Source organism: Microcaecilia unicolor, chromosome 4 (assembly GCF_901765095.1).
Source record: "Microcaecilia unicolor chromosome 4, aMicUni1.1, whole genome shotgun sequence".
In the NCBI taxonomy this organism is placed as follows: Eukaryota; Metazoa; Chordata; class Amphibia; order Gymnophiona; family Siphonopidae; genus Microcaecilia; species Microcaecilia unicolor.
Genome location: NC_044034.1, coordinates 376,131,405 through 376,147,139, shown reverse-complemented (window position 1 = coordinate 376,147,139; position 15,735 = coordinate 376,131,405). Strand labels below are relative to the sequence as shown.

Genomic DNA, 15,735 nt, shown 5'->3' with positions numbered 1-15,735 from the left:
GCTTCCAGGAAATTCACTATCCTTTCCTTAAGCATCGTTTCCATTACTTTTCCAATAACTGAAGTGTGGCTTACCAGCCTGTAGTTTCCAGCTTCTTCCCTATCACCACTTTTGTGAAGAGGGACCACCTCCGCCGTTCTCCAATCCCTTGGAACCTCTCCCGTCTGCAAGGAGTACTAATACTAGGAGACATCAACCTTCACTTCCATATCATCAAGCTGATCAATCCATAGACTGGTGGGTTGTGTCCATCTACCAGCAGGTGGAGATAGAGAGCAAACTTTTGCCTCCCTATATGTGGTCATGTGCTGCCGGAAACTCCTCAGTATGTTCTCTATCTCAGCAGGTGGTGGTCACACACAGCAGCAGCTCTGGCTAGGCCTCCAAGCCTAATTTTTAGGTTTTGTTGAGTGCCTGGGGTTGAGGGCTCTTTTGAGCAAGTGCAAACCTGGTGGTGCCAGGTCCCTCCTTTTCTCCCCCCTCCCGCTGGCTCCGTTAAAAAAAAAAAAAAAAAAAAAAAATTTTAAACGTCCTTAAAGGCGTTTATTTCGACGTTTATTTAAACGTTCATTGCAGCTACTCACTAGGACACCAGTTTGTTACAGCTCGGAGCGGACAGCAGGTAATTTTTACCTTTTTATAGCGGGCAGGGGGTTCCCCGATTCTTCTCCTCGTGGCATATGGCGTCGGAGGGCGAGGGCGCAAAGGGTCGCTCCCCGGATCGCTTGAGCGCTTCTAGAGGGGATGCGGGGGGTCTTACAGCCTGATTCGCCCTTGTTGGGTGACAGTTTCGTGACCGATGAATGTCCCGGTCCTTCCTCCGGCGTGGCGGTTTTTCCCGCCATAAATGCCCATCCCCCGCTCCTCGCCTCCGCCATCTTGGCCGGCCACGCAGCTCGGACGGCTTCTTCGTGGGCCGCCATTAAGGTTGGAGACATTAATGCCATGAACGCCCTTAATTTGGGCGACGGCACAAAAGCGGCTAAAGTTAAGCGCCGTTCTTCCCGCGCGGCTCCTTCGCGGAGTGTCGCGCCGGACGCCATTTTGGATGCGCAGCATGTCTCTCCCCCGCTCGCCGGTTGAGGGTGCGTCTAGGGCTGTTGCCCAGGCTGCGGAAGTGCACAGTCTGGGGGGTTTCTCCCCCGAGTTTGTTTTGCTGCTGCATCAGGCTTTCCTCATGCAAAACGCTGCCCCTGCTCCCTCGTCTGGTAAAGAGGTTGAGGTTCCCAGAGGTAAACGCCCTCGGGTTGATTCCCAGGCCTTGGAGGAATTTGTCTCCTCCGATGTAGATGAGGGCAGCGTGTCTGAGATCTCCCAACGGTCCTTTGCGGATTCCTTGGAGGAGACGGATCCCCGCTCGGATGGAGCGGATGACCCCTCTGCAGCGTGGCTTTTTAGCCCAGAGGATTTGCCCAACCTGTTGTTACAGGCCATGGACACTTTGAAGATTTCCTCTCCGGAGGACGTCTCTCCCTCAGCCCCTGTTGGCTCTGCCATTATGCTGGGGACGACGCGCCCGCCTAGAACCTTCCACGTGCATGATGCCATGCACACCCTAATTTCGGCTCAATGGGATGTCCCAGAAGCGAGCCTTAAAGTGGCTAGGGCTATGTCCCGCCTCTATCCTTTGGCTGTGAGTGAACGTGAGGCCTATCTGTGGCCTACCGTGGATTCTTTAATCACTGCGGTGACTAAGGAAAACGGCGTTGCGGTGGAAGGTGGCACGGCCCTAAAGGACGCCCAAGACAGAAGATTGGAGGTGGCCTTAAGGTCGTCCTTTGAGGCGGCCTGCTTTAAGTTTGCAGGCCTCATGTTTGCGGCTCCTATGTGGCCAGGGCTGTGCCTGACTATGGTGCAGCGGGCTTCCCCCTCGGATCATTCCTTGAGGGCTGATTGTCCGGGCCCTGGAACGGGCTTAGCCTATTTGGCAGACTTGCTGTATGATGTCTTGAGGGCCTCAGCGAAAGGCATGGCTCAGACAATCTCTGCGCGGCGGTTGGCTTTGGCTGAAAATGGTCTGCTGACCACGCCTCTAAATCCCGCCTGGCTAGGTTGCCTTTTAAAGGCAAGTGCTCTTTGGGGTCGAGCTGGACAAAATCGTGACCGATCTCGGCACGTCTAAGGGCAAGAAATTACCAGAGGTCAGGGCTCGGGCTAGTACTCGTCCCGGTACCTCCAGAGGACGGTTGCAGGAAGCCCGTCGGTACCGATCCCGGGCAAGTCGGGTTCCTCTGCCCCCTCTTCCTTCAAGAGGAATTTCTCCCCCAAGCAGCATTCCTTTCGCAGAGGACCGCTGTCCCGGAGGTGCTCCCTCCGGTCCTCCCCCAGGGTCTCGTACCCAATGACGGGGTCTTGGTCCACGCCCCAGTGCAGATTGGAGGACGTGCTGTCCTCGTTTCTGGGCGAGTGGACCACAATAACTTCAGACGCGTGGGTGCTGGAAGTCATCAGAGACGGCTACAAACTAGAGTTCTGCCGACCCTTAAACGACGGGTTTGTACTCTCTCCCTGCAAGTCTCGGTCAAAGCTGTGGCAGTGCAGCAGACCTTGGACAATCTGAATCCGCCTGGGCGCGGTCGTTCCGGTGCCAGAAAGTCAGCTTGGCAAGGGACGTTACTCCATTTACTTGGTTGGTACCAAAGAAAGGAGGTTCTGTCCGGCCTATCCTCGACCTCAAAGGGGTCAATCGGGCTTTGGAAAGATGCGGCACTTTCGCATGGAGACTCTCCGCTCTGTATAGCGCAGTGAAGGCAGGAGAGTTCCTGGCATCCTGGACATCAAGGAAGCGTACCTGCATATATTCCCATCTGGCCTCCTCATCAAAGCTTTCTGCGTTTGCAGTCCTGGGACGACACTTCCAGTTCAGAGCCCTCCCTTTCGGGTTGGCTACTGCTCCCGCGGACCTTTTTCCAAAGTAATGGTGGTCATCGCGGCCTTCCTACGAAAGGAAGGGGTACAAGTCCATCCTTATCTGGACGACTGGTTGATCCGAGCCCCCTCTTATGCAGAGTGCGGCAAGCTGTGGAACCGGGGTAGTTGCTCTTTTGAGCTCCCTGGGATGGATCATCAGCTGGGAGAAGAGCCAGCTGCGCCGACTCAGTCCCTGGAGTACCTGGGAGTTCGATTCGACACCCCAAGTGGGCAGGAGTGTTCCTGCCAGACAATCGGATTGTCAAACTTCAGGCTCAGGTGGACCAGTTCCTAGTAGCCTCTCCCCCTTCGGGCTGGGACTATGTGCAGCTGTTGGGCTCTATGACGGCCACGATGGAAGTTGTGCCCTGGGCCAGGGCTCATATGAGACCACTTCAACACTCTTTGCTGCAGCGCTGGACTCCGATGTCGGAGGATTTATGCTGTGCGCCTCCCTTGAACCCAGCAGTGCGCAAGGCGCTGAGCTGGTGGATGCAGACAGACAAGTTGTCTGCGGGGATATGCCTCTGGTGACCCCAGAGTGGATTGTCGTCACGACGGACGCTCGTTGTCGGGCTGGGGAGCCCACTGCTTGGGAAGGACAGCGCAGGGGCTCTGGTCTCCTGCAGAGGCAAAGTGGTCTATCAACCTCCTGGAACTCAGAGCCATTCGGTTGGCGCTTTTGGAGTTCATCCCGGTACTGGTGTTGAAGCCTGTACGGGTCCTGTCGGACAATGCCACGGCTGTGGCCTATGTCAACCGCCAGGGAGGTACCAAGAGCGCCCCTCTAGCCAAGGAGGCTATGAATCTTTGCCAGTGGGCGGAAGCGAACCTGGAGCAGCTTTCAGCGGCCCACATTGCCGGAGTCATGAATGTCAAGGCGGACTTTCTCAGTCGCCATACCTTGGAGCCCGGAGAGTGGCAGCTATCTGCTCAGGCGTTCTTGGACATCACGAAGCGCTGGGGCCAGCCGAGCCTAGATCTGATGGCGTCATCTGCCAATTGCCAAGTGCCGCGCTTTTTCAGCAGAGGACGGGACCCTCGATCCCTGGGAGTAGATGATCTTCTCCAACAGTGGCCGACACAAGAGCTTCTCTATGTGTTCCCGCCCTGGCCCATGTGGGCAGGGTGCTAGACCGGGTGGCAAAGCATCCCGGCAGGGTAATCCTGGTGAGTCCGGATTGGCCCAGGCGTCCCTGGTATGCGGACTTGATCAGGCTCTCAGTCGACGATCCTCTGCGGCTGCCAGTGGAAGCAGGGCCTGTTACATCAGGGTCCCGTGGTGATGGAGGATCCCTCCCCCTTTGGTCTTACGGCCTGGCTATTGAGCGGCAGCGTCTGAGGAAGAAGGGCTTCTCAGACAAGGCCATCGCCACTATGCTGAGAGCGAGGAAGCGCTCTACTTCTACTGCTTACGCCAGGGTTTGGCGTATCTTTGCAGCGTGGTGTGAAGCAGGCTCACTTTCTCCCTTCACTGCTCCAATTTCTTCAGTGTTGGCGTTCCTGCAAGAAGGTCTGGAGAAAGGCCTGTCGCTCAGTTCCCTTAAAGTCCAGGTAGCGGCTCTGGCTTGCTTCAGGGGCCGCCTGAAGGGTGCTTCCCTGGCTTCGCAGCCAGATGTGGTGCGCTTTCTCAAGGGAGTTAATCACCTGCGCCCTCCTCTGCACTCAGTGGTGCCTGCGTGGAATCTCAACCTGGTACTAAGAGCATTGCAGAAGCCGCCTTTTTGAACCCTTGTCGAGGGCATCTCTGAAAGACCTGACGTTGAAAGCAGTCTTTTTGGTGGCTATCACTTCAGCCAGAAGAGTTTTCCGAGCTCCAGGCGCTCTCATGTCGAGAGCCTTTTCTGCAGTTCACTGAGGCAGGAGTGACTATTCGCACAGTGCCTTCCTTCCTGCCCAAGATTGTTTTCTCGCTTCCATGTGAATCAGCAGCTCTGTCTCCCTTCCTTTCGTAGGGAGGACTACCCAGAGGAGTACTCTGCTCTTAAATATCTGGATGTGAGACGAGTCATCATCAGATACATGGAAGTGACCAATGATTTCCGGAAATAGGATCATCTGTTTGTCCTGTTTGCAGGTCCTCGTAAGGGTCTGCAGGCTGCTAAGCTACAGTGGCAAGATGGGTCAAGGAAGCCATTGCAGCGGCTTATGTGGCCGCGGGGAAGGTGCCGCCTATCCAGCTGAAGGCTCACTCCACGAGAGCTCAGGCGGCCTCGTATGGCAGAGGCCGGATCCGTCTCCTTGAAGAGATATGCAAGGCGGCAACTTGGGCTTCGGCTCATACATTCTCCAAGCATTACCGTTTGACTGTGGCTGCACGGGCGGAGGCCCGGTTTGGAGCTTCAGTGTTGAGGTCAGGGATTTCAATGTCCCGCCCTGGGTGAGTACTGCTTCGGTACATCCCACAGTCTATGGATTGTTCAGCTTGATGATATGGAAGGTAAAATTATGTATAATCATACCTGATAATTTTCTTCTATTAATCATAGCTGATCAATCCATAGCCCCTCCCAGATATCTGTACTGTTTTTTATTCTGGTTGCATTTCAGGTTCAAGTTTAGTCTTCAGTTACTTCAGAAAGACTTCGTGTTCAAGTTTTTTCACTTGGATTCTTCAAGAGTTAAGACGAGTTTGTGTTACAGTGAGCTGCTGCATTCCTCTCCCCTCCGTTTTACGGGGCTGGATTGAGACTTAAAATTCTGCCGGCACTCCCTCCCGCTTCGTGCGGCTGTAGGGCAGCTTTGTACCCCTCCCGCTTCGGCGGTGTTAGGGTCAGTCAGCTCCTCCCGCGGTTGCGGTTGCAGGATAAGCCAGATCCCCCCGCATCGGCGGGTGTGGTGTCCCTCCCCCGCTCCGCGGGGATGAGCTGGACGGATTCCCCTCCCCCACTTGTGTGGGGATGAGCTGGGTTAATTCCCCTCCCCCGTTTCGGCGGTGGTGAGCTGGGCAGAGTGTCCCTTCGTGGGTGTAATTCTCTAAGTGCTGAGTCCTGCGGATGGAGCTTTGATATCGACATACTGAGGAGGTTTCCGGCAGCACATGACCACATATAGGAGGCAAAAGTTTGCTCTCTATCTCCACCTGCTGGTAGATGGACACAACCCACCAGGCTATGGATTGATCAGCTATGATTAATGGAAAGAAAATTATCAGGTATGATTATACATAATTTTACCTTAGAAGACCCAAACTCAATGCACAGGAATGCAAGGAATTCCTCCACTTATGGGATCTCAAATGGCTGCAAATGCATGCAACCCACGCCAAAGTGCACACATAGTAACATAGTAGATGACGGCAGAAAAAGACCTGCACGGTCCATCCAGTCTGCCCAAGAAGATAAATTCATATGTGCTACTTTTTATTTGTACTGTCCTCTTCAGTGCACAGACCGTATAAGTCTGGCCAGCCCTATCCCCGCCTCCCAACCACCAGCTCTGGCACAGACCGTATAAGTCTGCCCAGCACTATCCCTGCCTCCCACACACTTGATCTCATCTCACATAAACTTTCAACAGACCAGGACTTACTAATAACAGATATTAAATGGTCAGAAACACCCTGGATGGATCACTACAAACTAAACTTATCCTTACACTGGTGGAAGAAGTGATTACACCAGACACAAGAATACACATTCTACAGCACAAGAGGTCAAGTAGACACGAAAACATTCTGGCAACTGATATACAACAATAAATGGACAGCACACACAGACTCCATGCACTTCCTCATGGACTGGGATAAAAAATGCAAATGCATATTAGATGAAATAGCTCCCTTACGAACAAGAACCTCACGAAAGCGTAACTCGATACCGTGGTTCAACGATGAACTGAAAAAGGTAAAAACACAATCCAGGAAACTCGAACGAGCATGGAGTAAAACAAAAAAACGAACACACACTCAACACATGGAAACAATCACAAAGAAAATATAAATACGCAATAAGACAAACCAAAATAACATACTATAAAACTAAAATAGGGAAGATTACAAAGACACGAAGAAATTATACCAACTCGTGAACAAACTGCTAGACACCAACTTGGTCACTACAACGCACACAGACATCCCATCTGCAGATAAACTTGCCAAGTATTTTAATGAAAAAATTGTAAACCTATGCAACGCGCTACCTTATGACAACACATCGAAAACTTCCTTGATGAGCTGGACCCAACCACTGGAGAATATCCGGCAGACCGAACCTGGTTAAACTTCACCCAACTTACCGTCAATACAGTTACACAGGCAATCAACAGGTTCTCCGACACTCACTGCAAACTAGATACCTGTCCCAACTACCTAATGAAATCCGCCCCTGACCGCTTCATAGCAGACCTCACATCCCACCTAAATTACATGCTTCACAAGGTCTCTTCCCCAAGGAATATGGCAACATCCTAAAGACTCAGAGTAAAGAACTAAATCACTGACTCTACCGTCTAGTAGCGTCCATCTCGGTGTTAGTCAAATTGATGGAAAGCATGGTAGCCAAGCAACTCACAGACTATATAAACAAATTCTCAATATTACACGAATCACAGTCAGGTTTTTGTCCCCTCCACAGTACAGAAACAGTACTACTCACTCTTCTAGCCAAATTCAAGCAGGAAATAAAAATGAGGATGTTATAATGCCTTTGTATCGCTCCATGGTGTGACCGCACCTCAAATATTGTGTTCAATTCTGGTTGTCGCATCTCAAGAAAGATATATTGGAATTAGAAAAGGCACAGAGAAGGGCGACAACAAGAATAAAGGGAATGAGATGACTTCCCTTTGAGGAAAGGCTAAAGTGGCTAGTGCTCTTCAGCTTGGAGAAGAGATGGTTCAGGGGAGATATGATAGAGGTCTATAAAATACTGAATAGAGTGGAATGGAACAGATAGACGTGAATCGCTTGTTTACTCTTTCCAAAAATACTAAGACTAGAGGACATGCAAAGAAGCTACTAAGTAGTAAATTTAAAACAAACCAGAGAAAATATTTCTTCACTCAAAATGTAATTAAACTTTGGAATTCGTTACCATAGAATGTGGTTAAAGAAATTGGCTTAGCATGGTTTAAAAAAAGGTTTGGATACTTTCCTAAAAGAAGAGTCCTAAGCTATTATTAAAATAAACTTGGGAAAATCCACTGCTTATTTTTAAGATAAGCAGCATAAAATCTGTTTTACTGTTCTGTGATCTTGCTAGATACTTGTGACCTGGATTGGCCAAGCTCAGGCTATACAGTAACAATGGCTACAAAGCCCAGCTCACTCAGGGAGACAACTAGGACAAGATTTATCTTCTCGATGTAAGGAGAGAGGCAGCGTTACTGTCGCAAATAGTAGAAGCAGCTCTTGAAGGTTGCTTGGATTTGGGGAATCAAAGTAAGTGTTGAATTTAACTGTATTCCATTGACCGAATCAGCTCAGCTAGTGGCTTGAGGTAGATATTGAACAGAATAGGTGACAATATTGATCCTTGTGGTACCCCACAGGTCAGTGTCTGTGGTGGTAACAAGTTGCTGCCAAACATTATGGATTGTTGCCTGTCTGATAGATAGGATCTGAACCAGGCAAGTACTGTTCCATTGATACCTGTTTCTGGCAGTCGTGCTAGCATGATATCATGATCCACAGTGTCAAAAGCTGCTGAGAAGTCAAGCAGTACTAACATCGAGGTGAATCCCTTGTTTCGATTTCTGTGAAGATCATCTAGTAAGGATATGAGGACTTTTTCTGTACTATAACCGGGTCTGAATCCAGATTGGCATGGATCTAGTCAGTTTCTCTTTTCTATCCAATCATTAAGTTGAACACAGACTGTTTGTTCTATGAGTTTCCCTAGAAATGGGATGTTGGATACTGGCCTGTAACTTTCAAGTTTATCCTGGTCAAGGTTGTTTTTCTTCAGCAGAGGGCAGACCACTGCCCTTTTTAATGCTGTTGGTAGCTGCCCATTAGAAAGAGAGGTGTTATTTTTGTGGCACCTTCTATAAGGCCATCCTTGCCTGCTGCACTATCTTTGATGAGCAGGGATCGAGGGAGCAGGTAGTTGGTCGAAGGTCTCTTAGGATTTTGTCAAGGCTTTCCTCTGTCATTGGGTTAAAAGTGTTCCATCTGTCTCTGTCAGGAGGGGGTGAGTTTGTGCACCCCTGGTTGACTGGTGGGGGACTGGATGGGATTGCCTGTAAATCCTGGTGAAGACTTCTAATTTTGTTGGCAAAGTATGCAGCAAAATCTTTGCAGTTCAGTTTTTTGGTTGCTGTTAAGGCTTGGTGGTACTTTGCCATGTGCTTCCTACAGTTTAGTCTGGCTTCATCCAGGTGAGATTTGCACCATCTCCTTTCCAGTTTTTGTCCTTCGCGTTTAAGGATCCGAAGTTCTGGAGAAAGCCAAGATGAGCGTTTGTGAGTGGGGCAAAATACCTTTTTTTGTGGTGCTGTTTTCTCTAAGGTCTTGACTAAGTGTGTATTCCAGATGTCAACTTGTTCTGACACTGTTATTGTTTTTTCATCCACATGTGGATAGTCCAAGGCCTCTAGGAAATTCTCAGGGGTCAGCTTTTTTTGTCTCTGATCTCCTTCTAAACTCTGGGAGGTGCCATTTGTTTCACGTGGTCAATTAGGGAGAATTTAATTAGAAAATGGTCTGACCATGATAGGGGTGTTATTTCAATACTGTTATCCCAGAATTCTGGGATATCCACCCCTTTGTAGAATACCAGGTCTAGTATGTGACCCCTTTCGTGGGTTGGAGAATTGATCACCTGTGTAAATCCTAGTGCTGTCATCATGTCCAAGAAGGCAGCTATGGGGTTATCTGGGGTCTCGATGTGTAGATTGAAGTCTCCCATGATCACCAGCCTAGGGTAATTCAGGGTCACTTGAGTAATCAGGTCTAGGAGTTCTTGCACAGGTAATGTGTTGTTATGAGGTGCTCTGTATACCATGAGCAGCTAGATTGGTTTCTCTTCTTCAAGTTATATTAAAAGAGATTCTGATTCATGTAGATGGAGGTTGGATATTCTGCACAGTTTGATTGTGTCCCGAATCAAGACTGCTACCCCTCCACCCCATCTTCCTGGTCTTAGTTGATGTTGGATGTTGAAACCTGTTAGGCATAGTTCAGCCAGTGGTAAACCCCCACTTTCATCTAGCCAGGTTTCACTTATTCCTAGGATGTCTTGATGCAGTTCATTTATGGCATCGTGGATCACCGAGGATTTCTTTGCAGCTGATCTGGCTTTCACCAGTCCTATAGTTCCTAAGGGTGGTCTGGGTGTGCTGGGGTTAGCTTTGGTGTGACAATGAGGTGAACTTTTAAGTACTGTTATGTAGGTGTTTGACCTCTTGCACTTTCGCCTTTTCTTTGGTTGGTGGGGATTATGGTTTCCTCTCCCACACACCACTGGGATACTTACATGATCTTTGGGACCAATGCACATTTTTTGTGTCTGAAACTAGTTAGTCAAAATTACACTGGGTTGCACTACAGTCCACTCTATGGAGTTCACCCTGTAAATCAGCAATCTTACTAGTTGGGAAATGCAGGGGTAAGGCTTTAAATATTCTGAAAGAAACGGACCTGTTTAAAGTTTGTAAATTCAGACCAAGCCTGTGAGATCAAAGGCTTCCAGCAACAGAGGAAGAAATGGCTGTACTTAGCACTTTTATGTGAGTTGCTTTACAGAGGGGATTGATGATATTTGCCTTTAGTTTTAAGGAATCTAACGGATTCAGAATTTTAGAAATAGGTTATACAGTTAAAATAAAATTTTAACTCACGGATTGCAGGTATGAATTTTAGAGTTTCTGGTTTTGATAACCTTGGATGGTCCAATTGATACAGATTGCTGTTGGCTTTTTCTTTGTTGTCTGGGAGGGTTAGATGTAAATAAGGATCCAGCTCCAATCACAGGGCATGAGGAGAGTTATTTGTAATGTAAATGGAAGAAGTTCAATGTAAAATTGAGGACTGGTGTCTCAAGACAGTCTGAGCAGCACTCAATAAAAGTTTGGATTGTAAATAGGCAGAAAATGTAATTATTTAATCTTAAATTGCAGAGTCTGATGTGAACCCAGCCAGCCCAGGCTTCCAGCCATTCTGATTGATTATTTAGTGGTAAGACTGCACAGATGCATGATTTTAGTGACTAATATGGCATAAAACAACTTGCTGGAGTTCTCAAAGTCTCTATTCTCTCCCATGCCAATTTTGAGGGATGCTGAGTGCTGCACTGTCCTCCCCATGTAGTACCTGAAGATTGGAGGGTGGCTAATGTAATGCTGATTTTTAAAAAATTATGAAACACATAAACAAACATGGTTTAGAAAAAAGGGTGATGAAGAGAAGTGTGATGAAAATGATAAAGAGGATAGGACAACTTCCCTATGAGGAAAGGCTAAAGCAGCTAGGGCTCGTCAGCTTAGAGAAAAGACGGCTAAGGGGAGGTATGATAGAGGTCTATGAAATAATGTGTGGATTGGAACGGGTAGACGTGAATTGATTTTTTATTCTTTCCAAAAATACTAATACTAGGGGGTACGCAATGAAGCTACAAAGTAGTAAATTTAAAATAAATCGTAGAAAATATTTCTTCACACAACGTGTAATTAAACTCCTGAAGACATGATAGAGGTATATAAAAGAATGAGTGGAGTGGAACAGGTGGATGTGAAGCGTCTGTTCACGTTTTCCAAAAATACTAGGACTAGAGGGCATGCAATGAAACTACACTGTAGTAAATTTAAAACAAATCGGAGAAAATTTTCTTCACCCAACGCGTAATTAAACTCTGGAATTCGTTGCCGGAGAACGTGGTGAAGGCGGTTAGCTTGGCAGAGTTTAAAAAGGGGTTAGACGGTTTCCTAAAGGACAAGTCCATAAACCACTACTAAATGGACTTGGGAAAAATCCACAATTCCAGGAATAACATGTATAGAATGTTTGTACGTTTGGGAAGCTTGCCAGGTGCCCTTGGCCTGGATTGGCCGCTGTCGTGGACAGGATGCTGGGCTCGATGGACATAGTAAACATAGTAGATGACGGCAGAAAAAGACCTGCACGGTCCATCTAGGCTGCCCAAGAAGATAAATTCATATGTGCTACTTTTTTATTTGTACTGTCCTCTTCAGTGCACAGACCATTTAAGTCTGGCCAGCCCTATCCCCGCCTCCCAACCACCAACCCCGCCTCCCAACCACCAGCTGTGGCACAGACCCTATAAGTCTGCCCAGCACTATCCCCGCCTCCCAACTACCAGTCCTGCCTCCCACCACCAGCTCTGGCACAGACCGTATAAGTCTGCCCAGCACTATCCCTGCCTCCCACCACCGGCTCTGGCACAGACCGTATAAGTCTGCCCAGCACTATCCCTGCCGCCCAACCACCAGCCCCGGCACAGACCGTATAAGTCTGCCCAGCACTAGTCCCGCCTCCCAACCACCAGCCCCGGCACAGACCGTACAAGTCTGCCCAGCACTAGCCCCGCCTCCCAACCACCAGCTCTGCCACCCATTCTAGGCTAAGCTCCTGAGGATCCATTCCTTCTGGAATGGTCTTTTCCCAGTGTGGCATTACTTATGTACTTATGTATTGCCAGAGAATGTGGTAATTTAAGCAGTTAGTTTAGCGCGGTTTAAAAAAGGTTTGGATAGCTTCCTAAAAGAAAAGTCCATAAGCCATTATTAGGAAGAACTTGGGGAAAATCCTCCTTATTTTTAGGATAAGCATCATAAAATGTATTGTACTGTTTTGGGATCTTGCCAGGTACTTGTTATCTGGATTGGCCACTGCTGGAAACAGTATTCTGGGTTTGATGGACCTTTGGTCTGTCACAGTATGGCAACACTTATTCACTTATGTACTTATGGTTTAATGAGACAGTCAGCATGGATTCAGCGAAGGGAAGTCTTGCTTCATCAATTTGCTTCATCAAATATGCCCATAAAGGTGAGCTGGTTGATGTAGTGTATCTAGATTTTGAAAAAGCTTTTGACAAAGTTCCTCATGAGAGACTGCTGAGAAAATTAAAAAGTCATGGGATAGGAGGCAGTGTTCTGTTGAGGATTAGGAATTAGTTATTAGACAGAAAACAGAGGGTAGGGTTAAATGGCCATTTTTCTCAATGGAAGAGGGTGAATAGTGGAGTGCCGCAAGGATCAGTACTGGGACCGATACTGTTTAACATATTTATAAATGATCTTGAAATCAGAACAGCAAGTGAAGTGATTAAATTTGCAGACAACACAAAGCTATTCAAAGTTGTTAAAACACATGCGGACTGTGAAAATTTGCAGGAAGACTTTAGGAAATTGGAAGACTGGGCATCCAAAATGGCATATGAAATTTAATGTAGACAAATGCAAAGTGGTGCACATTGGGAAGAATAATCTAATTCCTAGTTACCTGATTCTAGGGTCTACCTTATTAGTCAGCACCCAAGAAAAATATCTAGGTGTCATTGTAGACAATACACTGAAATCTGCCCAGTTTGCGGCTGCAGCCAATAAAGCAAACAAGGTGCTTGGAATTACTGGGAAAGGGATGCAAAATAAGACCAAGAATGTTATAATACCTCTGTATCGCTCCATGTTGTGACCTCACCTTGAGTATTGCATTCAATTCTGGTTGCCATTATCTCCAAAATGATATAGCGTGATTAGAAAAGGTTCAAAGAAGGGGTTCCAAAATGATAAAGGGAATGGAACTCCTCTCATTTGAGGCTCTTCAGCTTGGAAAAAAGACAGCTGAGGGAGGATATGCTTGTGGTCTACAAAATCCTGAATGATGTAGAATGGGTAAAAATGAATTGATTTAATTTTTTTTTTTTTTTAACTCTTTCAAAAAGTATAAAGACCGACTCTGGAGGGCCATGTCACAGCTTATCCATGGCTGCGTCTGTAGTCCACTTGAGTTCAGCCTCAATTCAGGAGATTTGAAGAGCTGCAATTTCATCTTAAGTCCACACATTCACATCTCATTACCTCCCGGAGCAGCATGGCTAACAGGGTAACCTGTTTGGTCAGACTGTCCTGCAGAATTTGTTCGTTGTGTAGAATCCAACTTCACCCTCCTAGGCCCATTTTTCTTCTAGGCTGTACCTCCACAACAGTTTGTATATAGTTTCAGGTTGATTGGTTCTGGCTGGCTTTGCCGTTTCAAGTCTCTGTTGTCCTGGCATTGTTAATTTCAGTGAGCTTGGTAGCTAGGGATTCTCATTTATAAGACTGAATGTCCTTCTTGTCCTTAGGGAAAGTGAAGTTACTCATTTGTAGCAGGTGTTTTCCCAGGACCACAGGACATGTATTTTTTCATCCCTCCCTTCTTCCCTAGGAGCTGAATTCTTTTTGCTGTGGTATTATACTAATAGTCCTGCTCACTCATGCTGGGTAGTAAAGCACTTGTGCATGCATAGTAGGTCACTGAGAAAAGCATCTTAAAGCTATAGAGTGCTGGGTAGTGTCTGTACTAGGTCTCTCTGATGACGTCACCCAATTGTAAGAATTCATGTCCAGCTGTCCTCAGTGAACACCTATCCTTTTGCTTAAACCCAAGTTTTTAGTGACTAGGTCTCATTGCATAAAATGGGACTTGTGCTAAAATAGCACAAGTTAGTGATAAAAAAGCACATTGTAGTGGTAGTTCACTTTGATAACTATGGGTGTAAATCCTGTATATATTTGCAAGTTTTTAATTTTTTTTTCTAATTTTCCAGGTGCTAATGGGGAACATATTCATGGAGCTGAAATTGTTGTGCAAGAAACTGTGTTTGTTTCCAACGTGGATTCTGATATAACTCTACATAACTATGTTCCTGAAGACTCAGAACCAATAGTAATACAAGATGTTATTGAAGATGTTATAATAGATGATGCTCACTGCTCGAGTATCATGCAAGAGGGTCATGGATCAGAAACAATCATTATTCCTGAACCGCAAGTACTAGACACTGATATAACCGAAGAAGTCTCTATGGTACATTGCAGTGTTGAAGACATTTTAGTTTCTGACATAACAGCAGAACAAGTATTAACAAGTGAACAAATATGTGTGCCTGATATGAGGCATATAGAGCATATGGTTCACAATGAAGCAGACATTGTTGCAAATGCCTTACCATCAGAGGTAATTTCAGAAGAGATTCTGGTAGCAGATTGTTCTTCAGAAGCTGTGATTGATGCCAGTGGAATCTCAGGGGAGAGCCTGGAAGATGAGGATGATTGTAGAAGCAGCTGTGATGACTACCTCATGATTTCTTGTAAGTTTCCTGGGAAAACACTGAAAATTGTGCAATTAAGAAAGCAAATTAAGTTTAGCACTTGTTTTTTTCTGTAAACCTAGGACCATAATTTTTTGAGTTTAAAGTGCTTGAAACACATAGAGGGGCATAATCGAACGCAAACGCCCATGTGTAAGAACGTCCATCTCCGAGAACGGGTCCGTGAAGGGATGGGCCGAATCGTATTTTCGAAAAAGATGGACATTTATCTTTAGTTTCGCAAATACGGTTTGTGCCAGGCAAATGCATTGGATGTGGGCGTTTTTGAGATGTGGGCGTTTGTTTGAGCTGGGCGTTTTCGTTTTTCAGCGATAATCGAAACCGAAGCGTCCCAGCTCAAAAACAACCAAATCCAAGGCTTTGGGTCATAGGAGGGGCCAGGATTCGTAGTGCACTGGTCCCCCTCACATGCCAGGACACCAACCAGGCACCCTAGGGGGTACTTTAAATTACCTCCCAGGTGCATAGCTCCTTTACCTTGGGTGCTGAGACCCCCAAATCCCCCCCCAAAACCCACTCCCCACAACTCAGCACCATTACCATAGCACTT

The 15,735-nt window shown here is 47.1% G+C and overlaps 1 protein-coding gene across 2 annotated transcripts in view; it reads left to right on the top strand.

Annotated features, from left to right (window-relative positions):
- Positions 1-14,559: 14,559 nt before the first annotated feature.
- ZFX (zinc finger protein X-linked) overlaps positions 14,560-15,735 on the top strand; it is a 136,732-nt gene continuing 135,556 nt past the window's right edge. For both annotated transcript variants that reach the window (XM_030202380.1, XM_030202381.1), the window contains exons 1-2: positions 14,560-14,567; positions 14,622-15,164. In XM_030202380.1, coding sequence (XP_030058240.1) covers positions 14,564-14,567; positions 14,622-15,164 — 547 coding nt within the window. In that variant the 5' untranslated portion in view covers positions 14,560-14,563. The remainder of the gene's footprint in view (positions 14,568-14,621; positions 15,165-15,735) is intronic.